The following is a 13,605-nucleotide window of genomic DNA, read 5'->3' as shown; positions in this document are numbered from 1 at the left end:
GCACCCAAGAGGGCTTGAACTTTAGCTCTCCCTGTAGATTGTGGTGCCATATTGTCCCCATGAGTGAGAACACTGAACCAATCACGGCGCAACTAGAAGATTACGAACCCCTACGCTCTGTATTTTCCATGGGCTGTCCCTACACCACAGAAAGCACTGAGCTAGGCTGAAACACCTGCATTTTGGATCTGCCTTAAGAAAGCAAAAAGGAGACCATGTTTGTATGCAGCTTTATTTACTCAATTATATATATTTTTTTTTTTTCATTGTTTGCAAACTGATAACATGCAACAACAAAAGTGCTCTTCCCTACCTGCCCTGTATGACAGGTCGCCACTGGTAATTTACTTGACAAACTATTTTTTTCCCACGATTGTATTTCGACATTTTCAAAAGGCCTATACAACCATAGACAGAATCTATACAACGAACGTGCCCATTTATGTCAGGACTGGCAGCCACTGTGAGTGTACCCATGTGTTCACCAGTCAAATTGCCAGGGTTAGAGGTGGCAAGTCCCTTCTATGGATTATATTTCTATGGCCGCAACGTAACAGCCTACTTACTCTTGAGCGCAGAGAGTGTGGTTCGGAGGATGGATTAGACATTTTGGATAATCGCAGCAAGTCTTGTTATATAATATAGGGACATAAAACTGAGTTGGCTATGCTTTTGTCTCCAGAGAGCATCTCTGTAGAGCCGGGCCCGTATACAGTACGCCTACATTTCAAATCTAGAGCCTATTAAAGTTCCTCAAGCCACACTGAACTCTTTCCACAGAAGGGAGAGCAGTTGTGCAGAATATGCACATTGAACCCTCTTTAGCCCCAGTTAGTGCTATCCGGGATCCTTGAGACGTCCCTACCTACCCTAAACCATACAATTTACCTATCCTTAACCATACCTCTAACCTTAGCCCTTACCGTAACAGTTTTAAAATGGCAACTTCAAAATGGGGTGACGTCAGAGTTGGGATGTCCCAAGGACACAGTTTAGACTTTTCCCTTTAGCCCCCGGCCCAACAGTTGGCCATTTTCTTTATGTTCACATTTGTATTTTCCTATAGCCAATGAAGGCCTATGTGTTTACTATGGGAGCAGGGAAGGGTATTCAGAAGTGTGGCTTCCTATTGATAAGTAGGCAGAATGAAGATAGATGGCCGCCGAGCTTGGAGGCCTCGCTGCACGCTGTAGGGAGGAGGGTGTAGTCTGTCAGCTTCTGGAAAGCCTGTGGGGTGGGGGTGGAGAGAATACAGTTTTATTACATTCCCATTTATGGGGAGAAGCTTCAGCCGGTGTCCTTGACAAGCTTTTGTGTTTCGCCTGCTGTTCATCTTGCGTTCCTTGTTCTATACGAGTGCACTTCATGTGATTATTTCATGGTGTATTGCAGCAGGGTGGAAAATTAATGCCTATATCATGGCACATTTAGGATTGAGTGGAGGGGGATTTTGTATTGAAAATAAAATTGTTTCTCTTATATGCCAAAGACCCAATACAGTGGATATAAAAAAAGTATAGCTTCGTAAAGTAGCCTAAAGACAGCTGTTCACTCACAGGGACACTGTCAAGGCACTCCTCAGTGGGCGGGTGAAGCAGGTAGTCCACTTTGGAGGGGCCCCTGACATAGACACAGTTAGCTGCTGCGCCATCCGGGACCGTGAGCACTTCGTAGTGGTGATCAGTCAGCTGCTCCATCATCTACACAAACACAGAGGCGGTGCTAACAAAATTAGCATGACAGCAGGGGCCAGGATCTGTTCACATTTGAGTAGCCCACACAGGGAGAAGCTGAACTGGGCAAGAGCCAATCATTTCCGGATGGGGACCAAATACACTTGGGTAATGTAGGCTAATAGGGCTCTAAACACAATAACATTTTAAAGACAGCCCAACAAAGCTTGCTTTATCATTTACATTATTCATCTGAGCAGTGACATAAATACTGGGCTGGAGACGGAGAATTTTCAGTCGATCACTTTGCATGTCTGAATGGCAGTTGGTTGTGGCAAGCAGAATGTAGAGTTAAAGTCGGAAGTTTACATACATCTTAGCCAACAACATTTAAACTTATTTTAAAATTCCTGACATTTAATCCTTGTAAAAATTTTTAGGTCAGTTAGGATAACCACTTTATTTTAAGAATGTGAAATGTCAGAATAGAGCATTATTTAATTCAGCTTTTATTTCTTTCATCATAATCCCAGTAGGTCAGAAGTTAACATACACGCAATAAGTATTTGGTAGCATTGCCTTTAAATTGTTTAACTTGGGTCAAATGTTTCAGGTAGCCTTACACAAGCTTCCCACAATAAGTTGGGTGAATTTTGGCCCATTCCTCCTGACAGAACTGGTGTAACTGAGTCAGGTTTGTAGGCCACCGTGCTCGCACACGCCTTTTCAGCTCTGCCCACAAATTTGCTATAGGATTGAGGATTAATGGCCACTCCAATACCTTGACTGTTGTCCTTAAGCCAGTTTGCCACAACTTTGGAAGTATGCTTGGGGTCATTATCCATTTGGATGAACCATTTGCGACCAAGCTTTAACTTCCGGATTGATCTCTTGAGATATTGCTTCAATATATCCACATACTTTTCCTTCCTCATGATGCCATCTATTAGGTGAAGTGCACCAGTCCCTCCTGCAGCAAATCACCCCCAAAACATGATGCTGCCACCCCTGTGCTTCATGGTTGGGATGGTGTTCTTCGTCTTGCAAGCATCCCCCTTTCTCCTCCAAACATAACGATGGTCATTATGGCCAAACAGTTCTATTTTTGTTTCATCAGACCAGACCTTTCTCCAAAAAGTACAATCTTTGTCCCCGTGTGCAGTTGCAAACCGTAGTCTGGCTTTTTTTTTAATGACAGTTTTGGAGCAGTGGCTTCTTCCTTGCTGAGAGGCCTTTCAGGTTATGTCGATATAGGACTCGTTTTACTGTGGCTACAGATACTTTTGTACCCGTTTCCTTCAGCATCTTCACAGGGTCCTTTGATGTAGTTCTGGGATTGATTCGCACTTTTCGCACCAAAGTACATTCATCTCTAGGAGACAGAACGCGTCTCCTTCCTGAGCGGTATGACGGCTGCGTGGTCCCATGGTGTTTATACTTGCGTACTATTGTTTGTACAGATGAACGTGGTACCTTCAGGCGTTTGGAAATTGCTCCCAAGGATGAACCAGACTTGTGGGGGTCTACAATTTTTTTTCCTGAGGTTTTTCCCATGATATCAAGCAAAGAGGCACTGAGTTTGAAGGTAGGCCTTGAAATACATCCACAGGGACACCTCCAATTGACTCAGAAGCTTCTGATGGGCTAATTGACATCTAAAGCCATGATGTCATTTTCTGGAATTTTCCAAGCTGTTTAAAAGGCACAGTCAACTTACAGAACCCAAACCAGCTGCGCACGTGCGCCATCGTGCATAAATTTATTTTGTCCCACCACACCAAACGCGATCACGACACGCAGGTTAAAATACCAAAAACAAACTCTGAACCAATTACATTAATTTGGGGACAGATCGAAAAGCATTAAAAATATATGGCAATTTAGCTAGCTAGCTAATTTGTCCTATTTAGCTAGCTTGCTGTTGCTAGCTAATTTGTCCTGGGACAAACATTGAGTTGTTATTTTACCTGAAATGCACAAAGTCCTCTAATCCGACAATTAATCCACACATAAAACGGTCATCTGAATTGTTTCTAGTCATCTCTCCTCCTTCCAGGCTTTTTCTTCTCTGGACTTTATATTGCGATTGGCAACTTTCTAAATTAGGTGCATTACCGCCACTGACTTATTTCGTCTTTCAATCACCCACGTGGGTATAACCGATGAGGAGATGGCACGTGGGTACCTGCTTCTATAAAGCAATGAGGAGATGGGAGAGGCAGGACTTGCAGCGCGATCTGCGTCACGAATAGAACTGACTTCTATTTTAACCTTGGCAACGCAGACGCTCGTTGGTGCGCGCAAGCCGTGTGGTGCAATAATTGAATAATATAGATTTCTAAATTTATTTTGCAACGCTCACGCTGGTGTAGTCAGCCTGTTAGTGTATGTAAACTTCTGACCCACTGGAATTGTGATACAGTGAATTATAAGTGAAATAATCTGTCTGTAAACAATTGTTGGAAAATTTACTTGTGTCATGCACAAAGTAGATGTCCTAACCGACTTGCAAAAACTATAGTTTGTTAACAAGAAATTTGTGGAGTTGTTGAAAAACGAGTTTTAATGACTTCAACCTAAGAGTATGTAATCTTCCGACTTACACAGTATATTAGTTCACCATCTTTCTCTCTGACACTCACCCGGAGGGTCTTCTTGGCCCCATCACTGTTGCTGATGATGATAGTATCAGGACCACCCATAGAGCATATGTTCTTTAGACGAGTTCCCTCACACACTGGCACCGTGGACACAGTAAAGTCCTAAAACGAGGACAGAGATGGTAAGAACATTAAGTGGCCTATAAAATGGTGTAGATTCTAAAATGTTATTCTTATTGTGTACACAGGGACCCAAAGAAAATTATTTATCTTTGAATTACTTTTTAATATGGTCATGTACTTGGACATCAAATCAAGTAATTCATCAGATAGATTAGATAATAAATACTCTAAATATTGCATGTAAAGCAACACCAGGAAAGCAGACAGACAAACACAATGGTGTAGTTTGCACGCCACACCCTGAGTGATATTGAATATCGAAATCCAACAGGTTATGGTATTAACGACCATTATAAGTCCATTAAAATAAACAGACCTGACTGTGAAAAATCTAATTTTGTCTAGTTTACAGGAGCATGGTAGAAAATTAAGTATGCATTTTGTAGATTCATACTTTCCCATCTGTCGCTTTCTCACACAAGTGAACGCACACGTGGACAGATATACACACACATAACTTGCCATAAATGCACTTAGCAAGAGGAAGCCATCAATACTAATGGCACTACTGTGGACCATGTAAAATCTCAAGAGGGTTCCTGGTATGATCACCACCATCCCTGACCAATGGGGACATAAATGATGGAAGAGCAAGCTGTCTTTGAGCCATGAATCTCATAATACAATAGCCACCTGGGGCCTGTTGCACAAAAGTAGAATTAAGACATCCGGGATAAATGACTCAGCTGAGCTCAATGAAGCCAAAACATGTGCGTCCAGGCTTAATTGGTTGCACAAAGACCAAGCCAGGATGAGCAGACACGGATTCATTAAGCCAGGTGAAACCAATCCTGGATAGGTGCGCGCTCACGGCTCACTCAAATAGACCCCGCCACAGATCACAGATTAACTGATTTACCATGGCAACTAGAGCCGCGTACTTTTCCCCGTCGGAAGCACAAATCCTCATGGAGGCATACGAGGAGGTAAAAGATATAATTAAGAAGGCAACACCGCCACAGTGATAAAGCAAAGAGAAAAAGCGTGGCAAAGTATTGCAGACCGCCTGAATGCGTAAGTAGTGCACAATTACACACTCACCGCTCCGCTGAAACATCACAATTACAATTCAAATATTTAATTCACATCTCCAAAAATGCAGTTGTACTGTAATTATGAAACGGTTAAATTTTTAATTGAAATGCACTGCAGATATGAGTGAAATTGTGTAAAGTAACTCCATCACACTGTATAAAGCTATGATAAATTGTTTGATATTTTTACTGAAAACAAGACAAAAATACCAAGTAATTTTTTGCAGTGTGACTCCATTAAATGTGTGTGTGTGTGTGTGTGTGTGTGTGTGTGTGTGTGTGTGTGTGTGTGTGTGTGTGTGTAGATTAAACATGAACGGGCCAAAACGGACATGGCAGCAGGTCAAAATCAAATACAAGAACATTCTGCAGAATGGTATGGTCCCTGACTAATATTTAACAAAGCACAAGCATATATTGTACCCAGAAGGTGCCTGCTCACACATTGTCTGTACTGTTTTAGCAGTGAAAAAGAATACCCACAGACAAGGCACGGGTGGTGGGTCACCAAAGGCTGACCTTACCCCAGCAGAGGACATGGCCTTGGAGCTAAATAAAGGCAGGCCCGTCTTAGAGGGGATCCCTGGGGGGAAAGAGACGAGCATAGGTTCCTCCCAAGATGCCACCCGCTTCATTCAAGGTATGTCCTTCCATCTCTACATGGGATACAACCACATTCATATTGAATCAATTTGGACTGTCTGACTTTGGTTTACCTATTGCCTTGCAGTGTCTGGCAGCACTGTGTTCCTGTTAGAGCCACCAGCACAAGCACCAGACGATGCTGATCCAGTGAGTACTCCATCAAAGGCATACTGTAGGCCTGGCATGTCTTGTCTACTAGCTTCAATATGAATCCGATTAAATGTGATAGGGTGAAGGCCCCAGTGCAGCAGCAACAGCACATGATGGAGACGATGATGAGGAGGAGACCATCTCTCTGGATTCCAGAAGGCATGAGGTATCATGTTAAGACTGTGAAAGTACTATTTACTCTACAATGGTGAGGAGTCCTCATCAAAATCAAAAAATCTAATTTCTTTTACAGGACCCAGATGCTATACAGTGGGAAAACCAGCCTGGCAACATAGTGCGTATTAATAAAAGGACACCACATCCTGCCAAATTCCAGCTGCGCTAATTGTATTGTGTTCATAGAGCTCACAAGCTATCAGAAAGTTGTATGGCAACCACCTCCGGCGCCAAATAGAACTGGCAGACATAGACATTCAGTACAAGAAGAAAAAGATGGAAAATCTTGCACTGGAGTCTGAAATAAAAAAGAGGACAATTAGGAAACTGGACCTTGAAATAAAAAAACTTGAGAGGGAGGTGAGATATGCCTTCAATGTACACTGTATGCTAACTCTAACACAAATGTATTAATCATTATTTTTCTTTCCTCCCCCAGCTCCAAGAAGATGACACAGCTCAAAATAAAAATTAGGTATATTCTCGTAAAGTCAAGTGAGCCATGACATATGAGCTCTTATTGTGAGCACACAGGACGGTGGCATCTTTCTAAGTTTTTTTTTATTTTCCCAGCAATCAGTACAACCAAGTCATCGTTATAAGGCATCGCCCTCTTTTGCCCACCCCCCCAGCACCAGGTGTGGCCACTAGCCTATATGAAGGCCCAAAATTGTGTGTTCCTTTCTGCTCTGACAATGGCATGCCCATTCGTGCGAGATGTGGTGGATGAAGAAGCACTTGTGCTGAGGAGAGCCTTCAGGCGAGAAAGGGTCTTCAGGGACCGGTTGGACCCACTGGCCTTCCCTGATGACCATCTATATGAAAGATACAGGTTTTCTGCAGATGGCATCAGGTATCTATGCAGACTACTGGGTCCCAGGATTAAGCACCGCACTGCACGGAGCCATGCACTGAGTGTGGAGCAAATGGTTTGTGTGGCCTTGCGCTTTTTTGCTAGTGGAGCCTTCCTGTACTCAGTGGGGGATGCAGAACAGCTGAACAAGGCCACAATTTGCCGCACAATAAGGAGTGTGTGTCTGGCTATCAAAGCATTAGCAGATGTCTTCATCTCCTTCCCTGGCCACAGAAGACTGTGACATCAAAGAGGAGTTCTATAGGATTGCAGGTAAGAGGATCTACAAATTACAGGACAACTGTTAACACATAGTAGGATACTCATTACTTTGTGTGACAGGTTTCCCCAATGTCATTGGTGCAGTGGACTGCACACACATAAGGATAAAAGCCCCCTCAGGTGCCCATGAGGCCGATTTTGTGAATAGGAAATCCTTTCACAGCATTAATGTTCAGGTGAACATAACTTTTTGATATTGTCCATTGACGAACACTCTGCATTGCCAGTGATGTGCATTGATTGGTGTAATATTCCTCATCTTATGATTTCAGATGGTCTGCAATGCTGACTGTGATCAGCAATGTTGTGGCAAAATGGCCTGGCTCAGTCCATGACTCCAGAATCTTTCGGGCCTCTGAAATCTATCAGTGCCTATCACAAGGTAAGCCACACAACCCCTATTTATAACCATCATGGCTGTGTCAAGAATATCACTGTGTTTATGAGGTAGTAATGATGAGATTTTGTGTTGACAGGTGAATTCTCTGGTGTGTTGCTGGGAGACAGGAGAAAAGGCTGGCAGCCATACCCCCTGACACCTTTCACAGACCCCCAGGAAGCACAGCAGGCCTACAACCATGCCCATGCCAGGACCAGGGCCAGAGTTGAAATGACCTTTGGCCTCCTGAAGGCACGCTTTCACTGCCTTCACAAATTAAGGGTCAGCCCTGTTAGGGCATGTGATATTACTGTGGCTTGTGCTGTCCTCCACAATGTGGCCTGCCTGAGGAAGGAGAGGGCCCCCAGAGTGCCACCAGCCATGGACTGGGACAATCCGGCAATCTTCCCTGATGACGACAGTGGTCGGCTGCTGAGGGACCAATATGTGTTGAATTATTTTAGTTAGTATGTGTGCTTTCAATTTTGGTTAAATATGTCCTGCGGTGGCAGAGGAATTTGGGTTTTTTTGGGTTCGTTTTTTGACGAATTTGGCCTCTTATGATGTTTGTGCGGTATACTGTGTGTAATACAAGGCTGCAGGGAGGCTACTGCATCCATTCATTTGTCTGTTCAGTTGATGTGTATGGATTTGTCCTGCATTTATTTTAGTGTGCAGACATGCAGGGTGTGTTATATACAGACCTTTGAATGTGTATGTATCATTTTGTATAATATGCTTGGATTCTGTGCTTTCCATCTTGTAGAGTCACTGTGACTTCAGTTTCAAAAGGAGCTGATGGTTTACCTGCTTTGTTTTGTCCTTATTCAATAAAGGAACATAATGTTACACATTGTGTTTTTATATTCATATGGAATGTGTATTTGTTTATATGACAGAGTACTAGGGCCACACTGAAGAAAAAGGATAAAGTCATAAATTTATGAGGCTGGTTCTTTCTGCAGAAAAGCTACATATTGTTTTTACAGTTTTGATACTTATGACAATGTGATACTTAATATTCTGGCACATCAGCATGTCTTTGTTTATGAAACCATACTGAAATACAATTTCACGAAATGCCCCACATCTGTCATTTTAACAACTGTCCTCCTTTAAAACAACTGGTTACAATATTATGACTTGTGTTTTTTTCCCCTCTGTGGCCCTAATATTCTATCATTTTATATATAGCCTTATAGTCTATGGGAAACTGTAAATTATCTAATGATAGCAACATCTAAAAATCATTTTTTATCCAAAATCATTGAAATTAATGATCACAAACGTTTAAATAATAACAGTGGGTCTAGTTATATGTGATAACAATGTATAGTGAGCAGTGAAATAACTATTGGTTTCCATTTGTGGTGACTGCTGACTGACATTAGGGATGAGATTAAATAGATCCTGGAATTTAGCCTGGTCTGGAGCAGGCTAGCTCCACAGAATAAATCTCCATGGTAATTTATACCATAACATATCCTCCTGCCCCCTATCCATCTTTAGTGCAACCGGATTACGGATCAATTGAGCCAGGATCACCAAGATATCCTGGCTTAATCCCTTATCCTAGTTTTGTGCAACAGGCCCCTGCTCATCTCTGCTGCAACACATGGGCTCTGTCCCAATTAGTCTTTCCTAGATTCTTTATGTCCTCTTTGCTTGCCTCAGAACACATTGAGGAGAAGGTTGGAGGGTCTTTGGATTTTGTCCTCGCATGTGGTTTGAGAAAGGAATCAAGCTATACTCACTCTGAAAGTGTCAGCCAGCACCTCAGCTCCTTTGTGGTTGGTGTGGGAGGAGATGCCCACAAAGAACTCCCTGCCAGTGAAGAGCACGTCGCTGCCCTCCAGCGTGGCCCCCACGGAGCCTCCCTCCTCTGCCCCCAACTCCACCACTGTCAGGTTCAGCTCCGACATCACCCTTCTCACTGCTTCAGCCTGAGGAAGAGAGGAGAAAGGGAGGGAGAGAAAGAGAGGAGAGGTCAAACTGACTACTGCAACATTAATCTATAATTAAAACATAATATAAGTCAATAATTGAGACAGAACTACAACACGTTTAATGGATTGATTCACAACACACAAATCACATTCATTTAGGTTAAAATAAGTCAGTTGTTGTGGTCAGTGTTTACCTCTCTGCGTCTCTGCTGTTTGAATGGCCTGGTGATGAGTACCGTGTCTCCCTGTATCACAGCTATATCCTCTATCCTCCAACTCTCTGGTAGCTCCGGGTCTGCAGGGATCTCTATGAGCTGCAGCCCCACCTTCTGTCTCAGCGCCCCCGTCAGCACCCCAAACTGACGCTGTGCCTTAGCCAGGTCCGTCGTGGTTTCCTCATTATCGACCTTCCCAAAGGTCTCTGGGATGCCCCGCACCACGGCGTGGGTGAAGCAGCCATACGGCAACGCGCTCGCCATAATGTGTGTGTGAGAAAGAGAGGGTGTGTGTGTGCGAAGGCGTGGGAGTACCCTGGCTTTGGGCTAGTATTGGTGTACTGCCACTACAAGGCAGAACAGTGAAAGTGTGTTTGCCACTAGATGAGTGGGTGACAATTGTCAGTGTGTGTTCCCAGCTGTTTGAGAAGGTGTGATGGCAAGACCAGCTTGACACTAAAGGGATGTGATGGAGCGAATCAGCAACTCTATGGGGAGTCTGTCATCCAGGCAGGAAAACACAGGAGAAAGTATTCATCCCTGTTCTTCCACTTCAGTGATTAGCCACTCAAATAGCAACTGCAAAGTTCCAGGGAGGTAAATGAGTTTCAGTCTGAAAGGAGAGAGACAAATTCTTGAGGGCTTTTGGTGAGAAGGATAAAGCATGTTTGTACATGCTCAGTGACTCATTAGATGAAAGTTCCTGTGATCACTTGTCTGCTCTACTGCACGTATTTAACTCTTCAACTGTAGGACATATAGTAGGGCTACCCATTCTGTCTGGAACATAAGATATTTTCCTTAGCGAGACAATGGTCTGATTTGTGGTGCTGCTGGCATTGGACAGTTGGCATGAAGAAAAAAAAAAACAGCATAATCGCAAGTGTTCAGTGTCCACCATTTGCTATTGAATACATTATTTAGACAACCTAAATAATAACTCAATCATTTGTAATGTAACTTCTAACTTATTTCATGGAGACACTATTCTTGTGTCAAATTGAACCAGAATTAATACAGATAACAGAGTGGACTGGAGAATGCTGACAAGAGCTGCATTGTTCAAGGGCAGATTATTTGAGCCCAACATCATACAATGGTCTTGCAATGGCAAATCAATCAGCTCGTTGGCTACAGTTTAGAGACACTCACTGCTTTATTTTCATCCTCCCAGCGTCAATATTATATTTGCTTAAACGACTGCTCTCTCTCCCTGCTAGGCAAACGAGTTTGCTAAACCAGAATGTCGAGCAATTTCAGGTTGACCCCTCTAACATTTTGACGCAACAAGTGTTGTGCCTCTATGTTCAGATGGAACCTACATTTAGTGTATTCTGGATAATTCATAGAAAATAGCCATTCACGGCAGCATTTGAGTAATTATCAGACAATAACAAACTAAAAGTGATGTCTCTCAATATACATTTTTAGGAATGTAACTTACCTAAACCTCAATCAAATGAATACAAGTAGATTTAGGACTATTTCTCAAATGTATTTAATTTTGTTATGCCTTTTTATCATCCCGTGCCAGCCATCTGCAGAGTAGCCAAACAAGTTACACGAAAAGCATCTGACATCTTTGGCTGCAAGAGCTCATCACGCCCAGTGCAATGTTAAGATGTATGCCTACTTTATTATTGCTTTTACAGAGGTTAATCAAATTCAGTCATGTCTTTAATCGTATGCCTATTTTCTCAGTTTTTTTCTTTCAATTTCCAAACCTATCCCGTTATAATCTTCTCTTCTATATTTCCCTTTACCCGTTTTACCCGGCGCCCTGTTCACCCTTTCATCCCCTCCCCCACCCGTCCTAATTCCCTCCGCTCAAGGAGAAAAGTAGAATATTATCACGATAGAGTTGCTTCTTACCTTGTATGAAAGTGCAGCTCGAACGGAATTCATCAACCAGAGTTCAACTCGCAAATGATTCGGAATTCTGTCACTTTAAAAGTAAAGTTTGACAGCTAATCTCCTCATAAAATGTTGCCCAAACCAGTTGAAATGTTGCTGTAACGTAAACTCGTTCTATGCAGATTGACTTTAAGTGGTTTTCGAAGAGATTATGGCACCGGATTCATATTTTCTCCCTGATTAATTGTTTCCAAATGTGCCACACCCCCGCTCCCTCGCCAAATTTGTATCCGCCCATTCTACAGATAAACGTCAACAGTTATATCAATTCGCAATGTTACATTGTATATAGTCACATTATTACTTCGCACGCTTTCAGAGCTTTTTTTATAGACGCAATACGCTTGACTATTCAACTTTGTATCTTTGTGTGTGTGTGTCTTGTTGGAGTCTAGTCTTTGTCTGCGAAAAATAATCCTGTCTTTTCTGCAATATTGGTCATATATTTAACCGTGCAGTGGGTCCAAGAGAAAGATATGATGGAGTTACACAACATAGTCAGTCTGGCAACATGTATATTTGTCTTGGAGAATTAAGAACAGGTTTCTAATTTATTATCAATGCTTGTGGCTTATCACACTTCTGAGGTTCGGCCATAGATTGATAAACATGACTCAGTCTCAAATTTGAGATAATCATCTCTGGTTAAATGGTAAACACACTCAAACAGACCCGCTAGTGACAGAAGGAGTGTGACCTGCAGACGGGACAGTGCAATGTTCGTCTAGCGACTGGCATATGTTACTGAAATCAAAACGGTCAAAATAGTCAACTGCAGATTTGATTGGGAGTCAGAAAAAAAAAATGCTTACATGTTAATTTGATGACAAGAGAGAGAGAGAGAGAGACACAAAGACAGAGCGCAATACACACACACACACACACACACACACACACACACACACACACACACACACACACACACACACACAGCGGACATAGACAGGATTAACGAAGAACACCATCTGTCAGCCCAACTCCAGCCCTCACAAAACATCCCGTTGAAATACAGTGGAGGAGGATCTGTATTCTACGCATCAGCACTAGCATGAGCCAACTAGTTAAAACCTGTAACCTCCCTTCCGATAGCAAAGCATTTTCTAAAAGAAAACTAAAAAACAAGCAGTTATTATTGGACAAGTTCATGTAGTGCCTCCCTGTTTCACACTATTTTCTTCCATTTTGTGCTTAATGAACGTGACCCTAGCCTATCTAATATTTAGGTTTCAGGAAGGCTGGCTGTACATGGTGTGTTTAATGACTGGTAAACAATTTATCCGGCCTTAGCCCGCCCCTATCACAAGACTCCTGTCACTTGACTATTCTCCCTGCTCACCTCACGGCACTCATTTGGGAGTTATGGATAATGCAGTTACTTTCTCTCTCAGTCTGTCTGTCTGTCTCTTACTTACTCTTTTTCTTTCTTAGTCATTCCCTGTCTGTCTGTCTGTCTGTCTGTCTGTCTGTCTGTCTGTCTGTCTGTCTGTCTGTCTGTCTCTCTCTCTCTCTCTTTATTATCTCATGCATAAACCGAATGCATAAATTGAATGCAAA

The 13,605-nt window shown here is 42.7% G+C and overlaps 1 protein-coding gene across 1 annotated transcript; it reads right to left on the bottom strand.

The window, feature by feature from the left end:
* Positions 1-222: 222 nt before the first annotated feature.
* On the bottom strand, positions 223-12,188 carry LOC120022556 (N(G),N(G)-dimethylarginine dimethylaminohydrolase 2-like). The gene is made up of 6 exons (XM_038966506.1): positions 12,010-12,188; positions 10,117-10,750; positions 9,731-9,919; positions 4,316-4,435; positions 1,557-1,700; positions 223-1,227 (listed from the first exon to the last, which is right to left on the bottom strand). Exons 2-6 carry the CDS (start codon positions 10,399-10,401, stop codon positions 1,111-1,113), a joined length of 855 nt encoding a protein of 284 aa, XP_038822434.1. The 5' UTR covers positions 10,402-10,750; positions 12,010-12,188; the 3' UTR covers positions 223-1,110.
* Positions 12,189-13,605: the final 1,417 nt, after the last annotated feature.

The sequence above is a fragment of the Salvelinus namaycush genome, chromosome 27 (genome assembly GCF_016432855.1).
Source record: "Salvelinus namaycush isolate Seneca chromosome 27, SaNama_1.0, whole genome shotgun sequence".
NCBI lineage: Eukaryota > Metazoa > Chordata > Actinopteri > Salmoniformes > Salmonidae > Salvelinus > Salvelinus namaycush.
The sequence above is the reverse complement of the archived record's forward strand: the minus strand, read 5'-3'. Positions and strand labels throughout refer to the sequence as shown.